This window comes from Coturnix japonica, chromosome 1, assembly GCF_001577835.2.
Source record: "Coturnix japonica isolate 7356 chromosome 1, Coturnix japonica 2.1, whole genome shotgun sequence".
NCBI lineage: Eukaryota > Metazoa > Chordata > Aves > Galliformes > Phasianidae > Coturnix > Coturnix japonica.
In genome coordinates this window covers 76,061,245-76,088,668 of record NC_029516.1, presented here as the reverse complement: position 1 = coordinate 76,088,668, position 27,424 = coordinate 76,061,245, and the positions used below count along the sequence as shown (strand labels likewise).

Below are 27,424 nucleotides of genomic sequence, written 5' to 3'. Positions count from 1 at the left end.
AAATATTAGGCTTTTTTCCCATATATTTGACCTAGAACAGATTCTAAAGGCAAGTGCCCAGCAGTTTTCCAGTCATCCACCTCCCTTTTAATGGATGTGAAGTTGTTGTGCAGCCCTTGAGAGTCCTTGAAATTCAGCCTTTATTCCACTATTGCACATGCTACGGGTCTTTTTGAATAAATAACTATAATGTTTTCTTCCATTAACTTTTGTACTAGCCCTAACCCAGCTGCCATAGACCACCAAAGCCAAACCATATAGTACATTAAAGTACCAGATTTACCAAAGCTTTTTGTTACCTCGGTATGTAGGATGAAATCCTCTGCACTGCGAAATTTACTCTACGTGGGCTGTCAGAGTAATGTGTCTATCCATCCTATCCTGCCTCATAATGATTACTTGTCCCCTGGAAACATGACAGACATCTTAGATGAATAAACTGATTTTATTTAAATAAAATTACAGGCATATCTTGTCTATTATACACTACCATATCGTTTTTAAAAGGCACCAATATTTAACAATAATTTAAATTCTCTTGAGAGCAGCTACCTTTTCTGAGTGGTGTTTGCAAACTTGTCACACTTGCCTCCACTCATTCAATTCCAGCAAAATCAGATGCTAGTGAAATGCCAACAGTTGTATGCTTTCCACCATACAGGCACCCTCCCGTTCTTGGACATCTGTTTTAAATAATACTTGAAAAGACTGAGTCAGATGTTCTGCGTAATGAAAACCCACCCCTGAAACGTTTCTGTCCTTTGTGATACATTATGCATAGAATCCCACCATAACACCCTACATATTGAAAAAAAAAAAAAAACAATAATCCAAGAGACTGCTCTTTCCTTAAGACTTCAGGACCTGTTTTACTTGCATTTCTTCAAGTCTGGTAATACAATGCCGCCTTCTCTTACAGAAAGAGAGGTTTCAGAGGCAGTGCATCCTGCAGTTCTTGTTAATAGCACTCACCTCCACTTCAGGCTTCTTTAGAGTCACCTTTGCTAAGCAAAGCAGCACCACAACCAGCAGGTGTGTCTGGTGGTCTCTAATCATTTACAGGGAATTCACCACAGGGGAACATGGGGAGATCCAGGAGATACCTCAGCAGGCTGAGTTCTGCTAAGGCTCTCTCACAAGAAAACAGACAGAAAAACACTGCTGAAATAACATCCAGACATGGATAGGGACAGAGCTGAACTCATGAGGCTGAGGTGGTCCCATGAGAAAAAGTGGCAGCTGGTGGCTCTTCTGGTCATTAAGTCCAAGTACTGGTACTTTCTGCTTCTGAAAAAGCAGTATTTTGCTAAGCAACTGCCATATTCCCAGCACGCTCAGGTGACTGAATCCCATGAGGGCCTGTCACTTGGCCAACTGATGCTGGCTCATTGAGATAGACTTTTGTAACATTCCCCTGGTTCTCTTCAATAAGTAACCAGCTTCTCCATTTCCCAGCACTTTGGAAGTTTTACACCCCAGCCATGTAGTGCAATGAGTGAGTACTGGGTTACAATTGGGTGGAGTGATACACTGCATTTGGCTTAGGTACCCCGATGCTATTAACAGATGAGCTCCTCAGCAAACTGAAGGATCCTTCTCCTTACACCCACAGAAAATTTGATTTTAATGGAACTGCAGTAATCAAATTCAAGTCCTAGATTTTCAGAGGGAATTAAATATCCGTCCCTTCAGAGTTTACAGTAAAACTGCCACCAAAGTGAGAGCTGCAAAAATGCCATACTGATATCTACTCTACAATGATGTCCTGAGACACACTTTGTTAAAGCTTGCCAAAATTTCCGAGGCACTTCAGAGAAAGATAGTAAAGAGGAGCAAACGATAAGAAAAATGGTGATATCAGACCACCTATTTGCAGTTTCCCAGTTTACATTTGTAAACATAGAAATGTCTGGGAGCCGGCTAGTTTTACATCCTGATGTAGATTCAAATAGGTAATCTGACACTACTTTCAAGAGTCATAACACTTGGTAAAGAAAGAGCTAAAATGATTTAGAAAAGGACCAACTGAACTCTTCCTAAGAAGGCACGTCAAAAGTCAGCCATGTCAACTTTCCTTCTTAGGTTTTCACTTCAGTTTAGAGATACCGCACCTTACTATTTGTACAGTATTAAACAGGCTTGCTGAGAAAAGCACCAAAGAAACTTGCACTGCTTCTGTCAATGAGAAGAAAAGTTCTTTCTGAAGATCTCCTTCAAAATAAATGACCCCGCTTATTTTAGAAAGGCACTGGTAAGCCTGATGTTCTAAAATTCAGCATTAACACCATATGCATCTAAGGAAAATACTCTTTGGAAGAGAGGAGACAAAAGGGAAAATCCTATAAATGAAGTAAAATAGCTTTAGAAAAAGCCTTTAGTGCTATTTTTTTTCTGATCCCCTTGAGCTAAAAACTATGTTTTCCTCATCTTTTTAAGCAATCAGCTTACCACAATTAGTAATTTTATGTTACTCATTCTTCTGGTGAAACTGGAAACTGGAGAGGCCTGACTCTATAACTCTTTCTTCCAGAGCCTGGTTCTGCATTCCCTCAGGAGAATATGGAAATAGCAGAATAACAGAAGAAACACTTCTGTAGCACCAAACCCAGTATTATTTGAACAGAACTCCTGCATCAGCAACTAGAAAATAGTATTTTTAGGTGGAATGTTCTAAATGCTAGAAGCTATTTTCCAGAATAACCACCTCACTACAGCTGACTGTGCATCATCAGCCATGACCGTCAGCACATCTCCTGTCATCAGACCCCTGGAAAACTGAGCATATGCTGCCCTGCTGCTGAAGCCAGGTTTTGTAAGATACTGGGAGAGAAAGAGCCAGGCTGCAGGAGTTAGCCCCACGGGGGCAGTGTGCTTAAACACTCACTTTTCTGCTGCCTTCTGCCACGTATCAGTTATTTTGCTATTGCAACTGTTGAGGTTGGAGTACATCCCAAGTGAGACTGAGTGCTGGAGAGGGCACCCAGGGCCTGGCTGCAGCTTTTCCAGTGGGGGAAAAAAAAAAAAAAAAAAAGGATTTTTAAATTATTATTATTATACAGTGCAGTGGCCAGCTGGGCACAGAACCTCTGCCCCTGCACTGATCACTGTTTTGCATTGTATAGACTGCTCAGCATTTGTGGGAAGAGGTGCAAATCCACCTCATCCACCTCTCACAGTTCAGTATCACCTAGTCCTAATCCAGCTGCTGTGTATAGATGTATGTCTGCCCCCAAGCCTTGTTGAAACTGCACCAAATCCCACCTAAGGGAAGGAAACAGACTGGGGAAAGGAGCTGCCTTTTCAGCTAGGGGCTGACACAAGACGACTTTACTGGAAAAGAAGGTTCTCTGTGTGCTGGGGAGAAACAGAGTCAATTCACTGCCTTTCAAAGCCAAATGATAGCAAAGAGGCACAACTATCTAGGCAAAGGAAGGAACTGTGGTGGTTTGCATTTACTGTACACCCCCATGGTCCTCCTACAGAACTTTAGGAGTGAACACACAGCACACTGTTGAAGGAAATGCTGTGAGTAGTTCTTTCCGTTTAACATAAAGCCACAAGCAAAGATGTGAATTTGTTATAAAAGACAGCTGCAAGGCTGTGATTTTGTATGTTGTTCTACTCTCTTCCAGGTCTGCAGATTTGTTTATGCGCTGTGCTGTTTGCAGTTCAACAAACGCACATATTTGGACACCCTAATTGTGGAAACAAAGCCATTCGTTCAGCAGCAGATGGAAAACATTTTGCTTAGCTTTTAATGAGTCTAACACACAGGCTTGGTAATGCCACCTCGCTCAAGTTTGAGCATGTCTAATATTAGTCTGTTTTTCACTGAGGCATGTGATAAGCAAGGTACTAGTGGCACCAACACGAATCAGTACCAAGCTTACCCTCCACAAATAAAGAACTAACTGTGGAGATGTAGACAGTCCTTAGGTTATGATATTTCCATTGCAAGCTGTAGTAAAGAGCAAATAAGACGGTAAACAATTCAAGAAATGAGGTATCAGTTAGCCGAATGGTAGAGCGGGCAAACTAGTTGAGCCATATTCATACTAAATTTCATCTTCTGACTCCTGATCTCGTTCGGATGTTTTCAGTAATCCCATTTCCATGGATTGAGACTGCTTTGTCTTTGACCGAACTGCCCTGGAGAAAAAAAAAGAAAGGTTTGTCATAACTATTAGGAATCAGACAGCGACTCAACGACAAACATGGCCACTTTTAGAAGGTAAAAAACTATTCAACTCTTGCATCTAACCAGGGCTTTCAGATGATTGATTTATGAAGACCTGTAACAGGCCACTGCTGAAGACACTGTGAAGAGGATCAGGATCATCTTTACAGCAAAGTTTACACAGCAGTCATAATTCTGTCACGATTAGCACTGTGAAGCAAGGAAAAGGGCTGTCTTTAGAAATCAGATGATGAAACCAGCTAGTTAAAAAAAATCAGGTCAAGTCAAAGGAAAGTAGTAGCAGTGAAACCTGTCCAATAATCTTCAAGTCATTAAGCGTGTTGTTAAATCCAGTTGGGATTAGTAAGGACAACCACTGAAAAGAGGGGAAAAGGTCTCCCCAACTTCTAACTCACTGCAAGTTATGCAGTTACACATGTGGAAGACTATCAATGCTTGAAGCATTATTCTATCCAAACTGTATTTGATTAATGTTTTTCTCCTTTCTACTGAAGCAACTGGTCATGTTTTCCTCACTGATTAGCTATAGCTAATTTTATTTTACCTTCCAAGACAATTAATTACTTTGTGGAAACTGTCTGATTTGCCGAATAAGTGTCACGGGTTACTTAGATTTACCTATGCCCGTGACAGGGGAAGCCACCCCGTGGGCCCCCCTCCCGGGGCCCGGAAAGGAGGGGGAAAAAGGGAGTGGGATAAAACAGCGACAATCTAAGGAGGAAAAACTTATTTTACTAAATATGATGCCGCCCGAAATACAAGATTAACACAATATAATATAATTGAGGCTAACAAATTGAACGAAACGAGGAGAGAGAGTCCCCGAAAAACGACAGAGGCCTACTGTGAGCTCTAGGCGACACGGCTGGAACGCTTCCCACTCTCCGAGAAGTTCGAGAGAAGAAGGAGGGACTCCAGCCTGGGAACGAGATTATACAGCGTCCTGGTCCCGTGACTTTCATTTAACCCTGTTGTTCTCTGGATATGTAGTCTTCTTCTGTGGACTGCACATTCAATAGAAGTATCCATACTTTACATGATGTTTATGATGTGGAATACTGATACTGATAGCAAATTACAAAACCATGTACATTCCACCCCTTATTCTAATTATTACATCATGGTTAAAATATATATACATATATATACACGTATGTAAAATTATGATAGCTAAACAGTAGAATTACATGTAACATAACTAAATGTACAACTATAATACTATAATAACTAAAATACACTACACATGCAAACATATATACATATAAATACATAAAATTATTGACTGCACTCCCTCAGCATCAAATTCCCTTGTGGTACACACTGAACATCCCCATCCTTCTGCATTACCCACCAAGTGCACCCAGGTCCCTGGGCAAGACAGTCCACGGATAGGTTTGCCCTTTCCAGAAGCTGGAAGGACCCAAACAGCTTTTCCCAACATGTTTCTTTACATGTACAACAGGGACCTTATCTCCTTCTACAGTGGGTAGGGGGCTAGATTGACTAGGACCATCACGATTGACAGATCCTCTAGTATTCACCAACCAAGTGGCTTCTGCTAGATTCTTCTCCCAGTGCTTAAATGTTCCGCCACCCATTGCTTTCAACATAGTTTTCAACAACCCATTATATGTTCAATTTTACCAGAAGCTGGTGCATGGTAGGAATATGATAAATCCACTCAATGCCATGATCTTTGGGCCCAAGTATTTATAAGGGAATTTTTTAAAATGTGTCCCATTATTCAGATTCAATTCTTTCTGGGGTGCCATGTCGCCACAGGACTTGTTCTTCAAGACCTAATATGGTGTTTCGGAGCAGTTGCATGGGTACTGCGTATGTTTTCAAGCCACCCAGTGGTTGCCTCTACCATGGTGAGTACATAACACTTACCACTGCGAGATCGTGGCAAGGTGATATAATCAACCTGCCACGCCTCCCCATATTTATACTTTTGCCACCGCCTTCCTCCCAGAGAGGTTTCATCCTTTGCTTGTTTAATTATGGCACATGTTTCACAATCATGAATAATCTGCGCAATAGCGTCCATGGTTAAGTCCACCCCTCGGTCTCTGGCCCACATTTGTACTGTCGCGCTCTTCTTCCTTGATGACCTGAGGTCCTATGAGGCCCATCGAGCTAGAAATAATTCACCCTTATTCTGCCAGTCCAAGTCAATTTGAGCCACTTCAATTTTTGCAGCCTTTATCTACCTGATGGTTGTTTTTGTTGTTTCTTCAGTAGCCCGACTTTTGGGCACATGTGCATCCACATGACGCACCTTTACAACCATATATATCTTTGTTCGGGCAGCAATGTCCTTCCATAATTCAGCGGCCCAAACAGATTTACCCTTCCGTTGCCAGTTGTTTTGTTCCCACCTCTGTAACCACCCCCATTAAGGCATTGCCACCATCCATGAGTCAGTTATAAAGATACAGCATTGGCCACCTCTCCCGTTCAGCAACATCTAAGGCCAGCTGGACAGCTTTTACCTCTGCAAACTGACTTGATTCTCCCTTACCTTCGGTGGCCTCTGCAACCTGTCGTGTGGGGCTCCACACAGCAGCTTTCCATTTGCGATGCTTCCCTACAATGCGACATGATCCGTCTGTGAATAGGGCATATTTCTTTTCATTTTCTGGTAATTCTTGATTGGTGGGCCTCTTTAGCACGTGATACCTTTCTGCTGGTGATGTTCCAAACCTTTTATCTTCAGGCCAGTCCATGATTACCTCTAGGATTCCTGGACGATTGAGGTTTCCCATTCGCGGCTCGCTGTGTAATCAGCGTAATCCACTTGCTCAGGTGACATCGGTAGCATGATGAGTGGAGGGAACCTGTCCTTTGAACATCCAGTTCAGCACTGGCAGTCGAGGTGGTGCCAAAAGGAGCTGGTTTCAGTCCCGACTACTTCCGGAAGCAGCCCGAACCCCCTCATACGCGGCATAAGATCTCCTTTCTCAGTTGGAGTGTAGCAACTCTTCAGACCCCTTATATGATCGACTCCAGAATCCCCAGGGGTCGGCCTCGGGTCTCTCCTGAGGCTCTTTGCCACAAACTCCAAGTGGGGCCTTTTCTCTCCAGCAAGCAAGTATAGAGGATGTTCTTTACATCCTGTCCAGTCCGTACTGGCCCAGTGCTAACAGCTCGGGCTATCTCTTGTTTAATCTGTTCAAAAGCCTGCTGCTGCTCAAGGGCCCCATGCAAAATCGTTCTTCTTCTCGCGTCACCTGATAAAGGGGCTTACAATGAGGCTGTAGTTTGGAATGTGCATCCTCCAAAAGCCTACTGCACCCAGGAAAGATTGTGTCTCTTTCTTGCTAGTGGTGGAGACATGGCAGTGATTTTGTCGATCACATCTGTTGGGAGTGACGACGTCCATCCTGCCACCTTTATACCTAAGAACTGAATTTCCTGGGCAGGTCCTTTTACTTTGCTTCGCTTAATAGCAAAGCCGGCTTGTAGAAGAATTTGGAATGATCTGCTTCTCCTTTTGTGTGAAAACCTCTTCTGCTGTATCACCCCACACAACAATGTCATCAATGTACTGCAGGTGTTCAGGAGCACCACCTTGTTCCAGTACAGTTTGGACCAACCCATGGCAAATGGTTGGGCTGTGTTTCCACCCCTGGGGCAACAGGTTCCCAAGTATACTGAATGCCCCTCCAGGTGAAGGCAAACTGTGGCTTACATTCTGCAGCCAAAGGAATAGAGAAGAAGGCATTGGCAATGTCAATGGTGGCATACCCATTTGGCTGCTTTTGACTCCAGCTCGTACTGAGGTTCCAAATGTCCGGCACAGCAGCGCTCAATGGGGGTGTGACCTCATTCAGGCCACGGTAGTCTACTGTCAGCCTCCATTCTCACTGGCTTTACGCACTGGCCATATGGGGACTGTTAAAAGGTGAGTGAGTTTACTGATCACTCCCTGATTCTCCAACTGGCGAATCAAATCATGAATGGGGAGCAAGGAAATCCCTGTTGGTGCATACTGCGTCTGTGCACTGTCTTTGTAGCAATCGGTACCTGCTGTCTCTTTTACTCGTAGCGCCCCACAACAGACGGGTCCTCTGACAGCCAGGCAAAACAGGACAGTCTGCTTAATGTTTGTCCATATCTACAGCAGCTATCCCAAAGGCCATCGATACCCCTTAGGATCCTTGAAATGCCCCCTTCTGAGTAATCAATACCCAGTATACATGGAGCCCCTGGGCCAGTCACAATAGGATGTTTTTTGCCAGTCTTTGCCAGTGAGGCTTATTTCAGCCTCCAGCACAGTCAATTCTTTGAGAGCCCCAGTCACTCCAGAAATATGGATTGATTCTGTCCCTTCATGACTTGGAGGGCATTAGGGTGGCACTGTGCACCGGTATCCACCAGCGCCTTATATTCCTGTGGTTCTGATGTGCCAGGCCATCGACTCCACCACAGTCCAATAAACTCTATTATCCTTTCCCTCCCTGACTGAGGGCAGGCCCCTCTATTGGTTACCTGTGATGACTGGAGGCAACTCACTGGTGGTTGGTATGTCTAGTAGTTCTTTCACCCGTGCTCGTAGTGCAGAAGTGTGCGTGATCATGCCACTTCCTCATGCTTCTCCACGGTCACGTAGGTAGCGCCACATGGAAACACGCGGTGCAATCGTACTGTTGTTCTTTGCTCGAGCTGGGAGATGCGTGCTCGTTTAACACGCTGAGACTTTTGAATGATGCAGGTGAGGAGTAGGACTGGAATACTTTGATCAGATCCTCTCTAGACCTGGTGGCCCGTACCGAGGATTGACCTTCATCAGTTGTTTCTGATACTATTACGGGATCATCATTATGATTAGTTGATGGAAACAATTTCTTGCACATTTCATCTACTCGGTTTTCTAGCCGTGAGATGGCGAAACGCGCGGCATGCAGTTGAGGGAGCTGCTGATCAGTGGTTTGAAGCATTATAATCAGCTCAACAACTCGGGGCCAATCTGTCCACGAACCCTTTTAGAAACCTTGTTACCAATGACTGTTGCAATTCTCTCTGGTGCTGTACTTGTGTTTTCTGCCACATGTTCAGGATCGGCCCTCACTCTTCAGGGTCAAGTTCACTTGGATCAGGGCTGTACAACATTTTCGCCCATGGCCAATTCCCTCAGGCGCTGAATACCTTTTTGGACGGTATTCCAACTATCAAATTTAGGCTTCAAAGCATCCCTATAGTAGGGTACCTTTCTCTCACGGCTTCTCTAACAGCCGCAACCCAGACGAGTAGGCGCTCCCATCCAAACATCTGCTAATCCCTCTGTGCGATACCTGCATCTTGGGCAATGTTTCCTAGTTGGCGAGCTTCATTACCATCTGAGACAAGCTGTTGGCCCGTTGTCCACAGCGAGCGAAGCAACCAAGCAAGGATACCTCATTCCTTGACGCCGTGTGAACTCCTTTCTTGAGCCTTGGATTTCAGTCAGCTTCAGAGGTCGACAATAGGTGATTTCTCCTCATCATCAGTCTCTTTCTTCATGCTTTAGGTTTTTGCCTCTTGCTTTTTTACGCGGTATCTTTGGACTGCTCACTGCCCGGCACCTGGTCTTCTGCTAGCCCCCCCTGTGCTTCTCCTTCTTTTCGTTCTAGACGCGGTGGACACCCGTTTCCATTTCTTGCCTTCACAGGGGCAACTGATATATTGCATACTGATGCCTCCTGTGACGTTGATCAGAATATTAACTTGGGCTTTGAATCTCAGATCGGAAACTCTCTCTCTCCAGAGAATAGGTATTGATACAAAGCACGGTTATGCATTAAGCCAAACCCCACATTAAGGTTTACTTCACTTTTAGATCTCTGACCCCAAAGTATCTCACTTAATTTCTTAGCGGTCCCTTAGGTGGTATCAAGATGTGAATATGACCCATGACGACTGCGCGGTCCCCTATGCTTCAATGAGGACTTTTCCTAATTTGCAATACTTCCGCTTAGAGTCTCGAGTCATCGCTATTTCTGTGTTTCTGGAGATCGGGAGACTTTTCCGATCACTATGGATACGAATGCTAGGTAAAGCATGTATATTGCTTTACTATTAATAGGGATAACATTGGAATTAGCGAAGTTATGATTTTATTCTCAGTTATTGGAAAGGTGGTGGAAATCTGAGGTACAACCTAAAATTAATAAGGGTTTTTTTTAGCCTTGTACAATGAATTAAACATGGTGTGTGTTTGTAAAATTGCCTGTTCCATCTGGGATGCAAGTACTTGGTAAGATCGCCATTCCATCTGGGATGGCAAGTGTATTTTGTAAGATTCACAATTCCATCTGGGATGTAAGGTGCCAAAATTCTTACCATACCACACGCATAAAAAGTAACCAGTGGCAAGGTGTCTCATTCAGTATCCACCTTATTAGGCTATATTACCTGCCACAATTCCACAACACCAAATTATGGGTTAATAGATTGACCAATACTTTAGAGTCAATATATTGCCTTTCAATCCGCTGTAAACAGAACAACTGGGATGAAGAGTGGGATTCATAGCTGGCAGGCTCGTGTAAAAGTCAGAGCTAGCTAGCTTTGCTCTAAGGGAGAAAGAAATCCCTTTGTTTTCTAACACAAAAGTTAGATTACGGCAGTTGCTTAGGAATGATAAACAGCAGCCCTTAATGATTGACAATTTGTCAATTGAGTATTCAAGGTCACGATTCTCCAGTTAGGAGCAGCTACGAAAAGATTAAACACTCCACCTAACGAGCTCTTTAGAGTAAAGATAGAGTTGTTCTAAAAGGCTTAAAAAGCTCAGAGTAACATAAAAGATTACTAATGTATGCCCGATTCCTCCACCAAAAAAAGATCTGTGCACGGGTTACTGAGATTTACCTATGCCCGTGACAGGGGAAGCTCATCCACCGTGAGGGCGCCCCTCCTCCGGGGGCCCGGAAGTGTGAGGTGGGAAAAAGGGAGTGGATTAAAACAGCGACAAATGCTTAAGGAGGAAAACTTATTTTTACTAAATTGAGGCCGAATACAAGATAACACAAATATAATTATAATTGAGGCTAACAAATTGATCGAAACAGAGATTGCTAAAAAAAAGAGAGAGTGTTCCTCCACGAAAAACCAGAGAGGCTTACATGTGAGCTCTAGGCGGACACGGCCTGGGAACGCTTCCCACTCTCCGAAGAAGTTCGAAGAGAAGAAGGAGGGCACTCCAGCCTGGGAACGAGATTATACAGCGTCCTGGTCCCGTGACTTATCATTAACCCTGTTGTTCTCTGGGATATGTAGTCTTCTTCTGTGGACTGCACATTCAATAGAAGTATCCATACTTTACATGATGTTATGATGTGGAATACTGATACTGATAGCAAAATTACAAAACCATGACAATAAGTCTTCCAAAAATAAAGCTCCTGGTAAACAAACAGGTCTCCATAGTTATAGACAGTTGTCAGTTAACTTACCAGCTGACAATTGTGTAGTTCACTGCAAGTATAAGAAAAGCAAAAGCATAATGCCAGCAGTAGCACATGGTCAGGAACATCATATTGGTATGATCCATTTGATTCCACTCTGGGCTCCCATTTGGAGGATAAAGAACAAAGCCAATCTGCAACAAAATAAAAGATACTTAGCAGACATCCTGTGATGCGTATGCTGTGCCGTATCATATATTATGCTATCCATCATACAGCAGACATTCCATTTGCTTATAGTGCTGATTATTACAAACAGATTTGTAGTCACACTCAGATGGGATGGATAATTTCGCAGAGCTTTGTGCAGAAATGCCTTTGAAGACACAGAGCCAGTTTCAGAATCCCTCTGTTCTTGTTCAGAGAGTGACTGAGTGGTCCAACAAGACTAAGAACAACCAGAACCACTTGTAGTAGGGAAAGGGGTTGATTCTCAGCCACATGTTTTACAAACTGCAAACTCATCACTGCAAAAAACCCTCACAGCCACTCACATGTATTCACTTCTTCTCAACATTGTCCAAGAATGTGTTAAACAATTCAGAAGATGAATAATAAATCAATAAAGGCAAGCCCTAGATCTGCTTCCATCCAGGAAAATCATCAGGTTTTGTAATAAAGTAAAAATGCAGCTTTCTTACCCAAGGCTACAAACTTGTGAGAAATATATAGCTGATTTGCTTAGTCAGAGCTGGGGAAGACCAAATTCAAATCCTTCTATAAGCTAGAATATTAGTAACCCCATGGCTGGTGAGGAGTCAGACCCAACCAGCGCCACTCCTCTCTGCACTGTATGACACTCTTCAAAGCTCAGCCATTTAGTTGAGGATTTGGGAGCTGGGAAAAGGGGGAAAGGAAGAAGGAGGGGAGGAGAGCATTTTGCATTTACACGCTGAGAATTCAATGAATGAAGGTGTTGATGATGCAGAAAGAAAGCTCCTTTACCTTCTACAGATTTGTCATGCTGAAGCCAGTATGTGGTTTTTAGTCACGCATACAGTTCAAGTCTAGTGTGGGTGTGAAAAAAAAAGTGCACTTCAATCTCTTGTATTTTTAGTTCTTCAGCCTTTTCTTTGAAACAAAAAACACATTGTCTCTGGAGCTGATGAAATAACTTGTTTTAAAGTTTGACTAGATAGACAACAAAGAATAAAAGAGTGGAACCTATTCCTCTTTTCTAAAGCTTCTTAAATCAGTGAAGAAATGTTTACAAAAAAGAAAATAAAACAATGAGTGCCGCAGCATCGGGCTCTTGGGTTCACTTATAGAAAAATACTACCGTTTAGGAGGTCTGTCTTCCTGCCAAAGCAAGTATTTAAATGTTTGATTTGCTGCTGACTGTCCAGTTCTCCTAAGGAACAGCAAACATTTTTATTCATCGTGTCTGGCCAGCATATAAAAATGAGAAGGCAGTCTAGACATGCCGGAAAGAAAAATCACTGTAGTGACCTCAGTTCTCCACTATAAGATCAAACACAGGGAGTTACCAGCACTCCTGTTGCTGTTATAAGTTTGTAGCAGTTTATGAGATTCTCTCTAACAGCAAAGGGATGCTATGAAATATCCATTAATTCTACAGAATCCCACATAAGCCAACACTTGGCAGCTACATTCTGAGTCCTTTCTGGACAAGTCCAAAATGCACTTAGACTGAGATGTATGTAAACGTACTTAGGCCTAGACTGTTACTTCCCCTGCTCACGTGCTGGAACATTGAAGAAGTTAAACTGTACAGTACCCAATTAATGGGAATTGGGAGTTTAAATACCTTTTGAATGTAGGTTACCACTGCTGAAATGTTTTCAGAATGTAGAAAGAGGCAACCTGCCTCAGTGCATGAAAAATCATTTGTGCCTTCATTCTTCTTCATGGCCGGGCAATGGAGCTGATTGCCTCCCCTTTACCATTCTCCCCTGGGCACTGACCCCCTGTTCCCACAGCAGCAAACATTGCAGGGTTGTAAAATAGCTGCCATTTGGCTTGCAGATTTGGATAGGATGTTACAGAGATCAGAGGGGACGCTTAATTATTATAGCAAGGAAGAGCTCAACAAAACCACATTGTTTTTTGTACTGATTCAGATAAAAGACAACAGAAGTGGCCTATTGTCTGTAAAACACCTCTTTAAAGGCACATTAATGATGTGCTGTTTTCTATGAGTCCTTTGAGCTGTTATATCAGCTTTCAAACACCTGCGAAGGGGTAAATGACTAATGTTGGTGAAGGAAGACATTCCCAAGGCAAAACAGTGACCCACCTGCCAGAACCAGCTGCCTTGTAAGATGCAGAGGCTTGTACGGAGCATCTCGAGTACAATACTGCCACGGAAGAAAACTTCCAGAAATATGCATATAGCACCTCCGAAGATAGCATACAGTAATAACTGATGAACGTGAATATCCAGCATGGCTCTCCCATGAAGGTGGTAACAAAAAAGGAAACCTGGAATAAATTGAGTAGTTTAAGTAAGAAGTGTAACGAGAGGGATATCATGTGCTCACAGAAAGTAAAAATTGAGTATGTCTGTACTGTAGTTCCAGTGTGTGACAGCTGTGCAGGTAGAAGCACGCATGTTGGCAGCATACCCTCTCGGTACATAGACTGAAGCAAATGCCTGAGCTACTGAGCATTTAATTAAAACATTCTCACAACATTCATGTTACTATCTTAGCAGCTTAGGAAAGCAAAGGTGAACCTGTGTATTGCAGGTCCATGCTCTTTGGCTACAGCATGGACAAATCCTTAGCAGGAATGCTTGTTTTTTTTTGAAGGTTTCAGAGTGTCTAATGCTCAGCTCTCGTATTGCTCATTCTCTAAGGCTAATTTGAGAATCCTAGTCAAAGGGCTTATGTCTGTGTGCCAGTTTCACAGGCACCTCTGCAGTGAAAGGTAAAGTGGGAAGGTGAGTACCTTCAATAAAAACTGCTAAGGAAAGCATCATCCTGTCCATGGCCACCGGCAATGTGTTAGTCCCATGAGCCACAATGTCAACCAAGCCTGAAATGCCGTAAAAGAGATACATGGTGGCATGCTGCCAGTTCATCAAGTGATCCCAGTGCTTTTCCTCGTAATTATACAACTTCAGGTGAGGTCCATCCGGAACAAACTGCTCAGCCACCATTCCTGCACGTGAAATGAGAAATATTACTATTTATCCCAGTGCTTAGGATAGAGACTGATGAGAAAGCTTTTACAAACAATGGAGGCAGCAATATACACCAATACAGCAACACAATGTCAGACATCTGAGTCCAGTTTCCAGAAATCTGCTCCATGTGATTACTTTGTTTTGCTCTCTTCTTCCCAGTTCAATCATTCCCAGTAGTTTCTAAGCTGTAGTGCAAATTCAGATGGAGGCACAGAGGCCTCAAAGACATTAATATTCTATACATTTTGAGGAAAAAAAGGCAGTGGGTGGAATAGAGGCGAAGTAAATTTATTTGCTGAGGGAAAGACCACAGAGCGAGCTCAAGCATATATTAAGCATCAGACAATCCAGAAAGGAGAAAGCCAGAGGAAGCCAGGCTTGAACTCCACTCCTGATGGGATTATGTTCATCCTGCAGTTCCCACTAGTGAAAATGGACGCGGCCATTATGTGCTTTTTCTTCTTCTCCTTTTTATTTTTAAACAATTGCTACTGAGTAAAAAATTCAGCTGTCTTTCCCAGTGTTTCAAACATGGGTTTAACACATGCTGAAGTTCTCAAAAGAAAGACTTCCCATTTCAGTCTCCTGCAATATGCAGGATGGCAGAGTTCAAACTCTTAGTTCAAGGGAGATCTTTATGATAGAACCATAAAAGGAAATCCTTCCGCTGTGCAGAGCTATTAAAGGTCCCATGAGGACATATAAAGAGTTTATAATTCTACTCCATCATTTTCCCTACCTTGGTGTCTTGTTATCTTGCTAACTGAACAGTGTTCTAGAAAAAGGAAAGCTGCTTTAGGACACTTTGTATTGTCAATTAAGTTTGTGAAGGGTTTGGCATACATCATGCTTTTCAGTCATTACAGTTATATGTGTTGTTTAATACAGCATGTGCCAGCCTCCCTCTCTGTAAGGAGATATATTACAAAACTAATGCAGACTTTTTCACCTTTCTCTTGAATTTTCCTAACACAGAAGCAGCAGTTTTCATTCCTTCCGCTGCTTTAAATGTTCATCCTTGCCAAACTTTCTCATCCACGTTTTTTACTGGAATTGAAATTACTACAAGTTAAGCTGATAGCTTTTCTTTCCACTGGATTTGTGTTTTAGTTGCCTGTCTTCCTCTAGACACTGACTGGGGCATTTGTAGGAAAGATGCCCTTACCCACACCTCAAAGTGAACATTATTATTCAGGTTTTGATAACTTTTTAAAAGCATATTATCCAACTTACCAATCAGAGCAAAGACAGCCTTGATGATGCCCTCAACAAATTCCAGGCGCTGAAATCCTGCCCTGGAGCCCAGGTAGCAAGCGCTCTTGTTCTTTCGACAGACATACTTCAGGGGATATTTCACTGACCACCACAGGCCAAAAAGAAGGAAAAAGCTTCCAGGGAGTGCGTGGCCTTTGAAATTGCCCATGGTTTTCTACTGTGCAATACCTGAGGGTATAAAAAAGAAAGAAGCAGACATTATTGGAATTGTAGGAGAATTCTGTGGGTTATCATTTTAACTGATCTTTCTGCCTCGATCAAAAGAGTGTTACTGAAATAAGCACTCACACGATCCAGCCAGTCTCCTAAGTTTTGCAGCTTTGCAGATCAGGAGTAAGTGACCCAGCTGCAAGGGTGCTGACCTGAAGTGCATTGTATTGAAGAATATTCAAAATTTGGCTCCTTCACCTTCACAGCATTATTCTGTTTCTCTGTTCCACAGATCAAGATAATACCTGACAGAGGGGAAAATGTACTGTGTACAGATCTTATGGGCAACCACTTACTAATACGTTATTTTGTATTTCAATCCAAATGCCTTGTGAGGATTTGCAAGCATCGAACCATTCTCAGTGTTTGATAAATGAATTGCGTACCATCATCTCGCCATGTTTTGCCCCATCAAGTACACTGAGCTGAATTATAAGGTTATGCTTCATCAGTGTTTAATAGCAGCATCGTTAAAGGACCTAATAATTGGGGGCATCATCCCAACTTCCAGGAGAGTTAACTTGGCTCCAGCAGCTTCTTCATGAAAATTACAGATCTAAGATCAGACTGCATTTTTTCTTTAAGCTTTTATAAGCCAAGTTGCCGTGCATCATGACTCAAAGGCACACAAAATCTCTGCATAGACAACATGTAATCAAGTATAACCACTTAAAGAGAATTAGCAAAATGCACTTTCTGTTATTATTGTTGCTTCCTTAAAAATCTCACCATCGCACTACACTGGAGCCATCTGGGCATTAACAAAATACAGAGGCTTTGTTTGTTTGATTTTTTTTTTCTTTTCAGTAAGTATTTCCTATGGTCAGTTCTGCATAAGTTTTAAACTGTGGCTTGCAGGCCACAGAGTGCTTGCAGATGGTTCACGTAATGCTGCCTAGTCACGTAGTGTGAACCCACTCCTATTTCTGGAGGCTACATTCCACTTAAAGCATTATTTTTCTATTTGTTATTTTTAGGAAGGGAAAACTTTTCCACATACACAGGTCATACAGTTGCCATAAAACTACTGTGTGGTTGCAGGAAGAGAAGTGACCTATACAGCCACGAAGGAGAAGGGAAAAAAACAACGTGAGTATGCCACTCTCTGCTCACTGAGAAGAAAAGTGATGGCCATGGAAACATCCATTCCCACTCATAAAATTCTGACTTGGGCTCTAAACCCCCCAGTGCTTAGCACCGATGATAAACCAGCTGCTGGGTTTTTTATTTGCTTGTTTTATTGGGATTTCTGCAGGAGGGGACAGCTCTGTTGCTCTATTTTGTTCTTCTAAAACAAGCTGGCCCAAATGGCATTGATGTCTTTTCAGACAGGTTAGTTTTTTTCCTTATTTGAATTAATGTGAGAAGAGAGGCGAATGAAGTGGCTTTTCCCCACAATATGTCTGCTCTCAATGAACACCCTTCATTAAAAAGGTTTGTTCATTAGATATTTCATTATTCATCACAGGTGTGTATCATTCAAAAACTGTATTCTGCTCCACTCATCAAAGCAAGATACTGCATTACAAAGCTAAATGAAATCTATGGAAATCCAACCTCCGGAAGATCACAGCTGCAGTAAGGTTCAAAGAAATAACCGTGCATTAGTGTCATTTGTAGTGCACAGTATATGAAATGTCAAAGGTAAATCTCAGTCTGTAGACTGTGTTAGTAAATAACCTGAGTCATTTAGAGCTCTAATACTGCAAGGTTTTCTGCCATAAATCTGGGTTATCCATCAAGATATTCTGTTCAAAACTATTCAAAACAAGGAAAGGAAGAAAATAGGGAAATATATATTTTTATATCCAAAAAAAAACAAAACAGAACCAGAAAAAGAATGATTACTGTATGCAGTAAAATTGATTATTACTAGTTTAAGGGAGTGAACCCTCCAGTCTGAGTTCATTTGGAGACATGGGGACTTTTTTGTATAGTTTATTCAGAAAGATGCACATCAGTTCTGTCAGCTGCACACTGTGGGCTTTCTATAATGCCAAGGGCACTGTGAGGACCCACAGAACCTGGCAGGATGAGAAGCATACGGCCATGGCAGGCTGCTGCCTTCCCCGCTGTGGGGAGCAGAGGGAATTCAGCAACTCTCTGTGCAGCCCATCCCAGTAATCAGTCTGAGACTTTATTTTCACACAGTCTTATCCGATAAGCTAACAGATAAACCACAGGAGAGCTGATGTTGTGGGGCGTGCACATCCCAGAACTTCTTCCATCCTTATTGTTGCCAGGGCCAGAGTTGCTGGCATAGCCCCCTCTTTCTAAGAGCTACAGCCACAGTTTCATCTGCCAACCCTTCTATAGAGCTCAGCACCGGCCAGGGATGCAAGCAGAGAAAATGCCAAGGCTGTTCTTGTCCTGGCTGCATCAAAGGAGAGTTGGCCAGCAGGTTGAGGGAGGGGATTGTCTACCTCTGTTCTGCCCTTGTGAGGCCCCATCTGGAGTACTGAGTCCAGGCCTGGGGCCCCCAGCACAAGAAAGACATGGAGCTGTTGGAGTGGGTCCAAAGGAGGGCCACAAAGATGATCAAAGGGCTGGAGCACCTCTCCTATGAGGAAAGGGTAAGAGAATTGGTCTTGCTCAGCTTGGAGGAGATAAGGCTCCGAGGAGACCTCACTGCAGCCTGCCAATATTTGAAGGGAACTTATAATAAGCAGGAGGGGGACCAACTGTTTACAGAGTCTACTAGGGATTAGGATAAGGGAAAATGGCTTTAAACTAAAAGAATGGAAATTTAGGTTAGATGCTAGAAAGAAATTCTTTACTCAGAGGGTGGTGAGGCACAGGCTGCCCAGAGAGGTTGTGGATACACCATCTTTGGAGGCATTCAAGGCTGGGTTGGGTGGGGCAGCCCGAGCTGGTGGGTGGCAGCCCTGCCCATTGCATAGGGTTGGAGCTTGATGATCTTTAAGATTCCCTTGATTTTATGATTCTATGAGTCTCACCCAGGACCCAGTGGTCCTGTGGTGTCAGGAGAAGAGGAGGAAAAGATAACTAATCACAAGACAATAGAACAGCTGTCTAGGTAGCTTTCAAATACTGAGCACTAGGCAATGTTTCTGCAGCTGACTGGAATAAGTAATGAGAATAATTTACAGCTACTTGTGACTGTGAGACACATATTTTTCCTTGCACATGTGAGCTCAAAGTATCATTTTTCTTGCAGTAATCTCAGAAAGTTTTGCATGATTTAAGCCTTTCCAGAAATTACATGCTGGGTGGTATTGCAGAAGTATTTTTACACTCAAGCTTTGCCAAGCAAATACAGGTTGTCGGTGGCAGCCCACAGATTCCGCTTGTAACTATAAAAGCTTTGTGTACCCTGGGTATTCATTCCCCAGCTCAGACTGCACCTTTCTCCCTGAGGTCAGAAGGGAATGTGGGGATCAAGAGGGAAGGGAGGGAATGATCAAGCCAAGCATGCAAGAAATGGTATGCATTTTCCTGGGTACTGAAAGCTGCCTTTCTAGCCTGAAAATCATCTCACTTATGCTAGTAGAGAAATGAAAGGAAGGTGAGAAACAGAACTAAAAAAAAAGATTCAAACATCCTCTGACTTTTTTTGAGAGGAAAGCTTCATAACTTTTACAGGTTTCAGTCAAGATCTCTTAAGGACGCAATGTGGGGACTGAAGCATAACTTGGAAGCTGTATGGAAAAGTAAGCAGCATCACCTAGCTCCTGCTGCTCAGTCACTTGCTAGAGAAGTAGACAGATGTGCTTTTCTTCCCTTCTCCATTTCAAAATCCAGAGCCTGGGGCAGGATAGCCTAAGATGGACGAGGCTGCACGCACCCACTCAGTCAGAACCAGCAGCACAGCACACAGCTTCCCTGCCTGCACATTCTTCTGTCACATCAGCATGCCCTGTAATTTCCTGTGTTTATCAGGCCCTGGAGGATGTTGAAGAGGACAGTCAACCAGAAACAATTTTTTTCCCCCCAAATGACAGGAGTTACGAGTCCACAAACTCACTCTTCTGCAATGCTGCAGAACTGTGTGATAACAGAAGTTAAAACAGAATATGAAATGTTAGCAAAGTTACTGCAATGGTGAAAATAAAGTGTTATTTTTCTGCCACAGATTAGGAAATAGACATTGTGGCATTTAAAATATTTGAAACAGTGTTTATTCATCCACAGTGCCCACGGTAATCAATCATTACGTCAGTATAAATAATGCACACTGATAAGAGGAGGAAGTAACACATTGCTAGATACTTTCTAGTGAATGCACAATTCATGATCCCACATCTTCCAGTGAAAACTGAAATCCAGCACATTCTAATGCATCTGAGGTGAACAAAATTCCAGACAAATTTACTTGAAAGCAAGGATGCATCCACAATTCAAGTGCCTTTTACCCTGCAGACATTAAACTGTGAACATCACAAAGGGTCATGCTGATCTGGAAGTATCTGTAATTATTTTGTTTGCTGTTTACAATACTAATTTCATGTCAAAATAAAAGTGTTTCAACAGCTACAGCCCCAAGTTCCCAGGTGGGATTGCTCATGGCTACCACAAAATTAAACTTTTGCTAAGCACTGCATATGTGAAAGCAGCACATGAGACTTCTTGAGATGTTTCAAAAAACAGCTGTACAACCCTGATAGATTTGATTTAAGGAGGTGGAAGATAAAGAATTTTAGGTCAAAAGAAATGTTATGAGTAAGGTATCTCTGAAATCCACAAGAGAATTTACACCTTGCTTGAATTATCAGGCTGACAAGAAGACAGGGATGAAAACCAAAAGTCCCAAAGCTTTAATGATCAGAAGTCCATATACTGGCCTAAGACTGGAGGAACTCTAAGCTAGAATCCCTCACAGGGCTGGGCTGGGCCCGCAATCAAAACTACTGTGTTTCTTTTAGTACCCCCTGTTCAAGAGCAGCTCCTCCTTCCACAACGTTCGTCCCTCTCAGCCTGAGTGCTCCATGCTGTGTTTTTTCACTTCTCGTGACCCTCCATTTTTTGGCTTTCTTTTTCTTCCTCTGCATGTCTGCTCACTCCGTTTCTGCTCCCATACTCAAGCAGTTCATCTCAGGGGTTACCCGGGGACAATAAACATGCTGTAACTATCTTACCATTGGCTCTCCACATCAGAGCAGCTACTTCTCTGGGGATATGAAACTTTTAGAAGTTTCCAAGACTTCCAATCTGATCACACATAGTCCATTATTTCCTATCACTGCTTGCAGTTAAGTGTAAAACAGCACAAGTAGATACTTCCCTGCCTTCCCCTCCCTCAACTCTGCTCCAATGCACAGATCCTCCTGGGGCATCAGACTCAAACCATGCTAAAGAGATTGCTCCTGGGTTCCATGAATAAAAGACATCCCACCAACATCTGCCTCTGATGTGGGCCAACATCAGAAAATAGGAGGCTCACAAATGTACGTACTGCCAAAAGCGATGACATGGATAAAGCACTACTGAAGCGAGGAATATCTTTCTCTGGTAAGAGAATGCTTATAAAAGTCCAGTAGAAAGACACTGTCAAGCTTTTGAGTTGAATGCCTGATTCCATTTGAAAATTTGCGGATAATATAGTTATGCTGACTAAAATGGAATTGCAAATATACCAAAAAAGGGAGGACTTTTTCAGCACTCTTGAAACCTATTCTTAAGTCCCTTTATGACAACAAAAGGCACGTCTGCACATTATTTGCTGTCCATGGGGCTGTTCAGCCAGCGTACCAAAATGCATAACATTATTTGCCACCACTTGGATCAGCACTGCATGACCCGATGTCCTATTTTCAGCCCAGACAGTGCCAGTCGCACAGTGCTGTGTGTTTGCTGTGAGCAATGAATACATGCCCAGGGCCAGGCCAGGCCATTCAGTGAGGCAAAGTCACCACCATGATGATGTGGGGCAGGGAGCAGCTGCAGAGTGGGATGGGCCAGGCCACATGAGGCCCATGGGCTGCTGGTTGGACATGTCTGCTATAACTCCTGGCTTCTTGTAGTTCCAGGTGTGTTTACCTACATTCTTGCTTCTTCCTGCTAGATGTGCTAGAAAAATATCAGGAGATCAAAAGTTTGTTGGATCAGCTGGAGATTTAGAACTGAAAGCCCAGCTCTGGAGAGGAAATGTAATAAGGCAAGATTTGGTTTATATTAGCATTCCTTCTATGGAACTGCTCTTAAAGCATCTTAACAATAGAAAACTGATCAAAATGTAGGTCTTGAGTGTTCCAAGAAGGTATTTTCCACCTGCAAATATGCCAGGTCTGAAAGAAGTGAGGAAATCTTTGGAGAAGAACAGATTTTCAGGTATCAAAGACAGGGCTCAGTATGAGCTATTATCCTTTAGTTACAGGGGTTGTGGCAAGCAGTTACTGGAGGAAAAAGGTATTAAGGTAGCACTTCATCCTGCAGTACTAGTTGCTAGGGTGACCAAGGCCTTTGAATGAGAAAGCAGAAGTATATTACTAAGAATACTCTGTTTTAAAGAATGACCAAACATGAACAAGTGTCACGTATTGCAAATGCTGGTAAGCTTTCACTTGAAGGACAGTACCAAGCTAACAAAAATGGGATGGAGCTGACATCAATACATGCAAGAGTACTAACAAGTTCTTGACAGTGTGCACAGGTGAGACTCAGTTTTCATACCAAAACCCCACAGCCCAGCTCAGCCAGGCTCTGCAGTGCTCATCATAGCTCCTGACTGGGCACCAAGCAGATGGCGCCTCCAAGAGTAGAGCTCCTCCCGTACCCTGTGAGGGAGGAGACTGGAGCACAGCAGCATGTGTGTTCTGTGTGCTGGCTTCTCATGGAAACTGCTGACTCCTGTGAGACACAGCCTCTTTTTCCTGAATGTATGATTTCTGAAGGTATTTCATTACGCGATTCCTCACCCCCCGCCATCCTGCCTGCCTGTGGTGTATGGGCCCCTGCATGAGCCCCCAAGTGCTTCAGCAGGAAAAGGCAAACAAAGTGATTTCAAATATGTGTTCAAATCTCAAGGATTTGGACTCTGTAACCAATGATAGAGGACAGGGCTTACAGAGTTGTGTTATGATATGAACGGAAAAAAAAAAGACTAAAAGCTTTCTTGTGAGTAATTCTTATAAAGCAAGCAACAGAGCTGAAGGTGGGATTTGCATCAAGAGCTTTGCCTTGGCAGACTTGCCTTTGTACCTGGAAGTTTTTTCTCTGTAAGCCATGGAGAGATGTACTGTCTGTCACAAGGGCAAACAAATGCACTGCCTCTACCCACTACTGCTTGGGAGAAACAGGCTTTCAACAGCAGAAGGGTGGATGCAAAATAAAAACACTAATGAATGAGTGCTGGCAAGGTAGTCAATATAATATCTCTCCAAAGTATCCCAGCTAGAAAAATTAAAACACCCCACAGAAGCAGGTACGGGTCGTCATTACAAGATCACTTTCATTCGATGGATGTGAATCAGCCAGAGCTAATGCAACATCATCAGGGAATGTGATGAGTACTCCATAATGCAAAGCTACAGCAGCAGCAGCCCCTGCTGTCCCTCAGCTGGCAGTGGAAATGGTTCAAGCAGGGACATTGTTGCTGATCAGGAGCTTTGGGATCCCAACAGGCCTGCAACTCATCTAAAACCACTGGTATTTCAGATTCTACACTCTTAGAAATGGCTCAAGTGTCATCAGTCATGCAAAGAGGTTTTAAGAATTTTGCTAATAGAGCACTAAAATGTTAGAGCAGGTCCTAGTTCAGGCATAGTTGGATGAGAAGGGACTTAGGGCACCTTCTTGTCATCCAAGGCACAACGCTGTGCCAGCACTCAAGGTCTGGCTCATGCTGCACAATAAGAAAGGAATGCGACAGTGTTGTGCTACTCACTTCTAAAACACAGATATTTTAAAAAGCAGTGTTATTTACAATGCCTGGTGTTAGGAGCTTGCCTGACTCGTGTCAAATTAGAGAAGATCAAAGTGATCGCCAATCCCCACCACTGTAGTGTGTGAGTGCATCCAGCTACACCTTGAAGTAGAGCACGAGCCAGCTGACAAGAGTTCTGGCATCAAGAAGAGCTGACCCAGGTTACCAAGAGAAGCTGTGGTGCCACATCCTTGGAGGCAATCAAGGCCAGGTTGAATAGGGCAGCTGAGCTAGTGGGGGCAGCCCTGCTCATGGGAAGTGGGTGGGCTTTGAGGTCCCTTCCAACCCAACCATTCTGTGATTCAATTATTTCTGTCTTAAGCCTGAAAAGCACAAGTCTCAATTTTGTGCTGCCACGCTGGCTTGTCTGCAACATCATAAGATGGTATTTCCTGGCAGATTCACTATGTGAGAGCAAACAGAGATTGGTTCAACCAAACACTGGCATAATTATTTACGCTGCCCCTTGAAATTCATCTGGCTTCTCTGCCCCTGTAGATATTTCTATCCATGCTCTTCACAACTGAGATAAATTTGTTTGATTTACCCAACCATGTTTGTAAAGAGAAAGATACAGGAAACATCTGCATAAACAACACTGAAAAGTGGCAAAAAAAAACTTCTGAGCAAACTTTGGAAAGGTAACAGCTGTCAGTGATGAGTTTTGATATCAAATTGATGCTGAATACCTTCCTTTTGCAAATGGCAAAGTACTTACAGTGATGTATGGAACAGCACAAGCTGTAACTCAAAGAGGATGACAAAAATAGCACTATAAGGCAAAGAAAACAAAGTTGCACACACTGGAGAAATCACAAGTCTGAGCTACGTACGTGCATAGCAATCCTCAAAGAATCCGTTCGAAATAGGGGAAAAAGCACACTTTTTCAAGTAGTTCTACAATCAGTTCCTGAGCTCTGACATCTCCAAAAGCCATTTCCAAGAAGGACAACGCACCCCTTGGATACCCAGTCAGCATTAAGCGCTGTTGGGCGAGCGGAACGCGATCCATCGCTGTAAAACCGAAACGAAACGCAACAGACGCAGAGGCTGGAAAAGTTTTCCCGAGCTTTGCTCCGTTTCGAAAAGGAACCGAGAGGCTGCGAGAGCCGAAGAGCGGAGCACCGCTCCCTTACCTGCTCCGCCGGTTCCTCCGCTGCCCCTCGGCGCCGCCGCTGCCGGCCCGGGCTGCCCCGCGGGAGGGCGCCCTGCAGCTGCCCCTGGAGCCGGCGGCCGCGGGGGGGCGGGCGGGCTCCTCCCCGCAGTCCTCGCCCAGCGCCGGGGGCTTCGAGGAAAGAGGGAAGGGGCGGCCCTGGAAGCGGCGGGCACGGGGCTGGGATAGGGACGGCCACTCCTCTCTCGTTTTCCTTCTTCCCTGGAGATCGTGGTTTTCTCCGCGGAAATAGTCACCCGTCGCTGTAGTCTCTGTAATTACACAGGAATGTATAGCAGAGCCCTAAATCCGAAAGAAGAATGTCCAAAAATACTGAAAGGGTGATGCCACAGCTTGTTTACAAATGTCTTGCCATCGTAAACGGTGTTGCTGACAATGCTGGATCAATTACATCACTTTGATGCAGCTCTTGCACCAACAACTCAGTCCTCAAATCTTACAAACAGAAAAATCCTCCATCGAGATATTTGCCAGGAGGCTGTGACAAACGTGAGGGTGACGGAGCACTGGAACAGGCTGCCCAGGGAGGTGGTGGAGTCTCCTTCTCTGAAGATATTCAAGACCCAACTGGACACCTACCTGTGTGACATGGTGTAGGGAGCCTGCTTTGGCAGGGGGGTTGGACTCGACGATCTCTAGAGGTCCTTTCCAACCCCTACAATTCTGTGATTCTGTGAAACAGGTCTGATCAGCCTTCTTGACCATCCCCACCCATGCCAGCATCAAGATCCTGTGATGGCAATATCTGTGGCACCTGGAATGGCCAAGCAAAAGTGTTCCCCCTGCAGCTGGGACTAAACCCTGAGGCTCTGACAAGTTCCCTGAATTTCTGCCATGCGCCACGTGAAAGCTTTCTGCCTGGAGGAAATAATGGATGAAATTAACCCCGTGTTAAGATTAAAGTAGATTAAGAGTGTGTTCCTGTTTGATGCCAATCATAGAATGATTTGGCTTAGAAGGGACCTCAAAGATCATTTAGTTCCAATCCCCACCTCTCACCCCCATCCCTTAATTTGCACTTGATCTTCTCAACCAGCTCTACCCATGTTTGTCTCTTTAGTATCTAGTTACACTTTCACTCTCAGATAAATAGTACTACAGCAAATACCCTTCAGCATCTGGCAAGCAGATGTCTTTGCAAGTTGGGTGATGTCACCAGTACAGAGAAAGAGCCAATGAATATTTTCCAGGAGGACCACCTCTCTCCAAACAAAGCTGAAGAATCCACCTTCTTTGGCAGCTGCTCCTCTTTCCTGGTATGAGCAACTTCTCTTGCAATATGTTTTTATTATTTCTGACAGCAGAATGCATCTCACATAATGGTGTTAATTCCTATCTAATGGATACTCTTCTGTTGCAAAGGAGTTTCCAGTTGGACTGAACTAAATCAGCAAATGAAACTCATAATCACAATTATCTCTTTGCCCTAGGTTTGATGTGTTTGTCTCAGAGGTGGAGAAAAATCACTTCCTGGGATTCCTCATTTCCATCCATTATTTAAATGACACAAAAGTGATTCTAAGTAACAATTAGTATCTCCAGTACCAAAAACTCCAATTACAAAACTCTAACTGGAAGGAAGCCCTACAGGGATTCTACACGTCTACAAGGATGACTGCGATGTGCATCAAGGTAACCACGGAGAAGTAAGTGTGCAGTGCTGTTAGTGACTACAGAAGCAACAGAGCATTTGTCAGAGCTTTTTAGAAAAGACCAATCAACAAGAAATCAAGGATTGGGATGCTGAATCATTGTACCTGTTCCAAATGCATGACGCAAGCTTGGCACAACTGTGCTCTCCTCCAGCTGACGGAATAAGAGCATCTACTCATTTCTGAAAGGGTTATGTCCCAAATGTTTGTTGGTAAAATGAGACAGGAACATTTGCCTTGCTCATAGTAGATTCTGAGGACCAATACAAGGGCAATCTCCTTAAGGAAAGCTCAAATATGTAAAAATGGAGTAAAGCAAGTGAAAAGGACTGGTTTGGTTCATACTCTTTTCCTGTCTGTTCAGAATTGTTTCTGCAATAAATCTGTAAAAGACAAACAAAATTACTAATAGATACAGTTTACTAGCTTGTACT

General features: G+C 43.4%; 1 protein-coding gene across 3 annotated transcripts; it reads right to left on the bottom strand.

Moving 5' to 3' along the window:
- Positions 1–426: 426 nt before the first annotated feature.
- On the bottom strand, positions 427–25,569 carry TMEM45A (transmembrane protein 45A). 3 transcript variants are annotated; one of them, XM_015876943.2, is made up of 6 exons: positions 25,301–25,569; positions 16,031–16,240; positions 14,560–14,772; positions 13,907–14,091; positions 11,638–11,783; positions 427–4,149 (listed from the first exon to the last, which is right to left on the bottom strand). In XM_015876943.2, exons 2-6 carry the CDS (start codon positions 16,218–16,220, stop codon positions 4,056–4,058), a joined length of 828 nt encoding a protein of 275 aa, XP_015732429.1. In that variant the 5' UTR covers positions 16,221–16,240; positions 25,301–25,569; the 3' UTR covers positions 427–4,055. The 3 variants fall into 3 exon arrangements, with proteins under 3 accessions (XP_015732429.1, XP_015732438.1, XP_015732447.1); XM_015876952.2 differs by lacking the exon at positions 25,301–25,569 and adding an exon at positions 24,998–25,262; XM_015876961.2 differs by lacking the exon at positions 25,301–25,569 and adding an exon at positions 16,361–16,489.
- Positions 25,570–27,424: the final 1,855 nt, after the last annotated feature.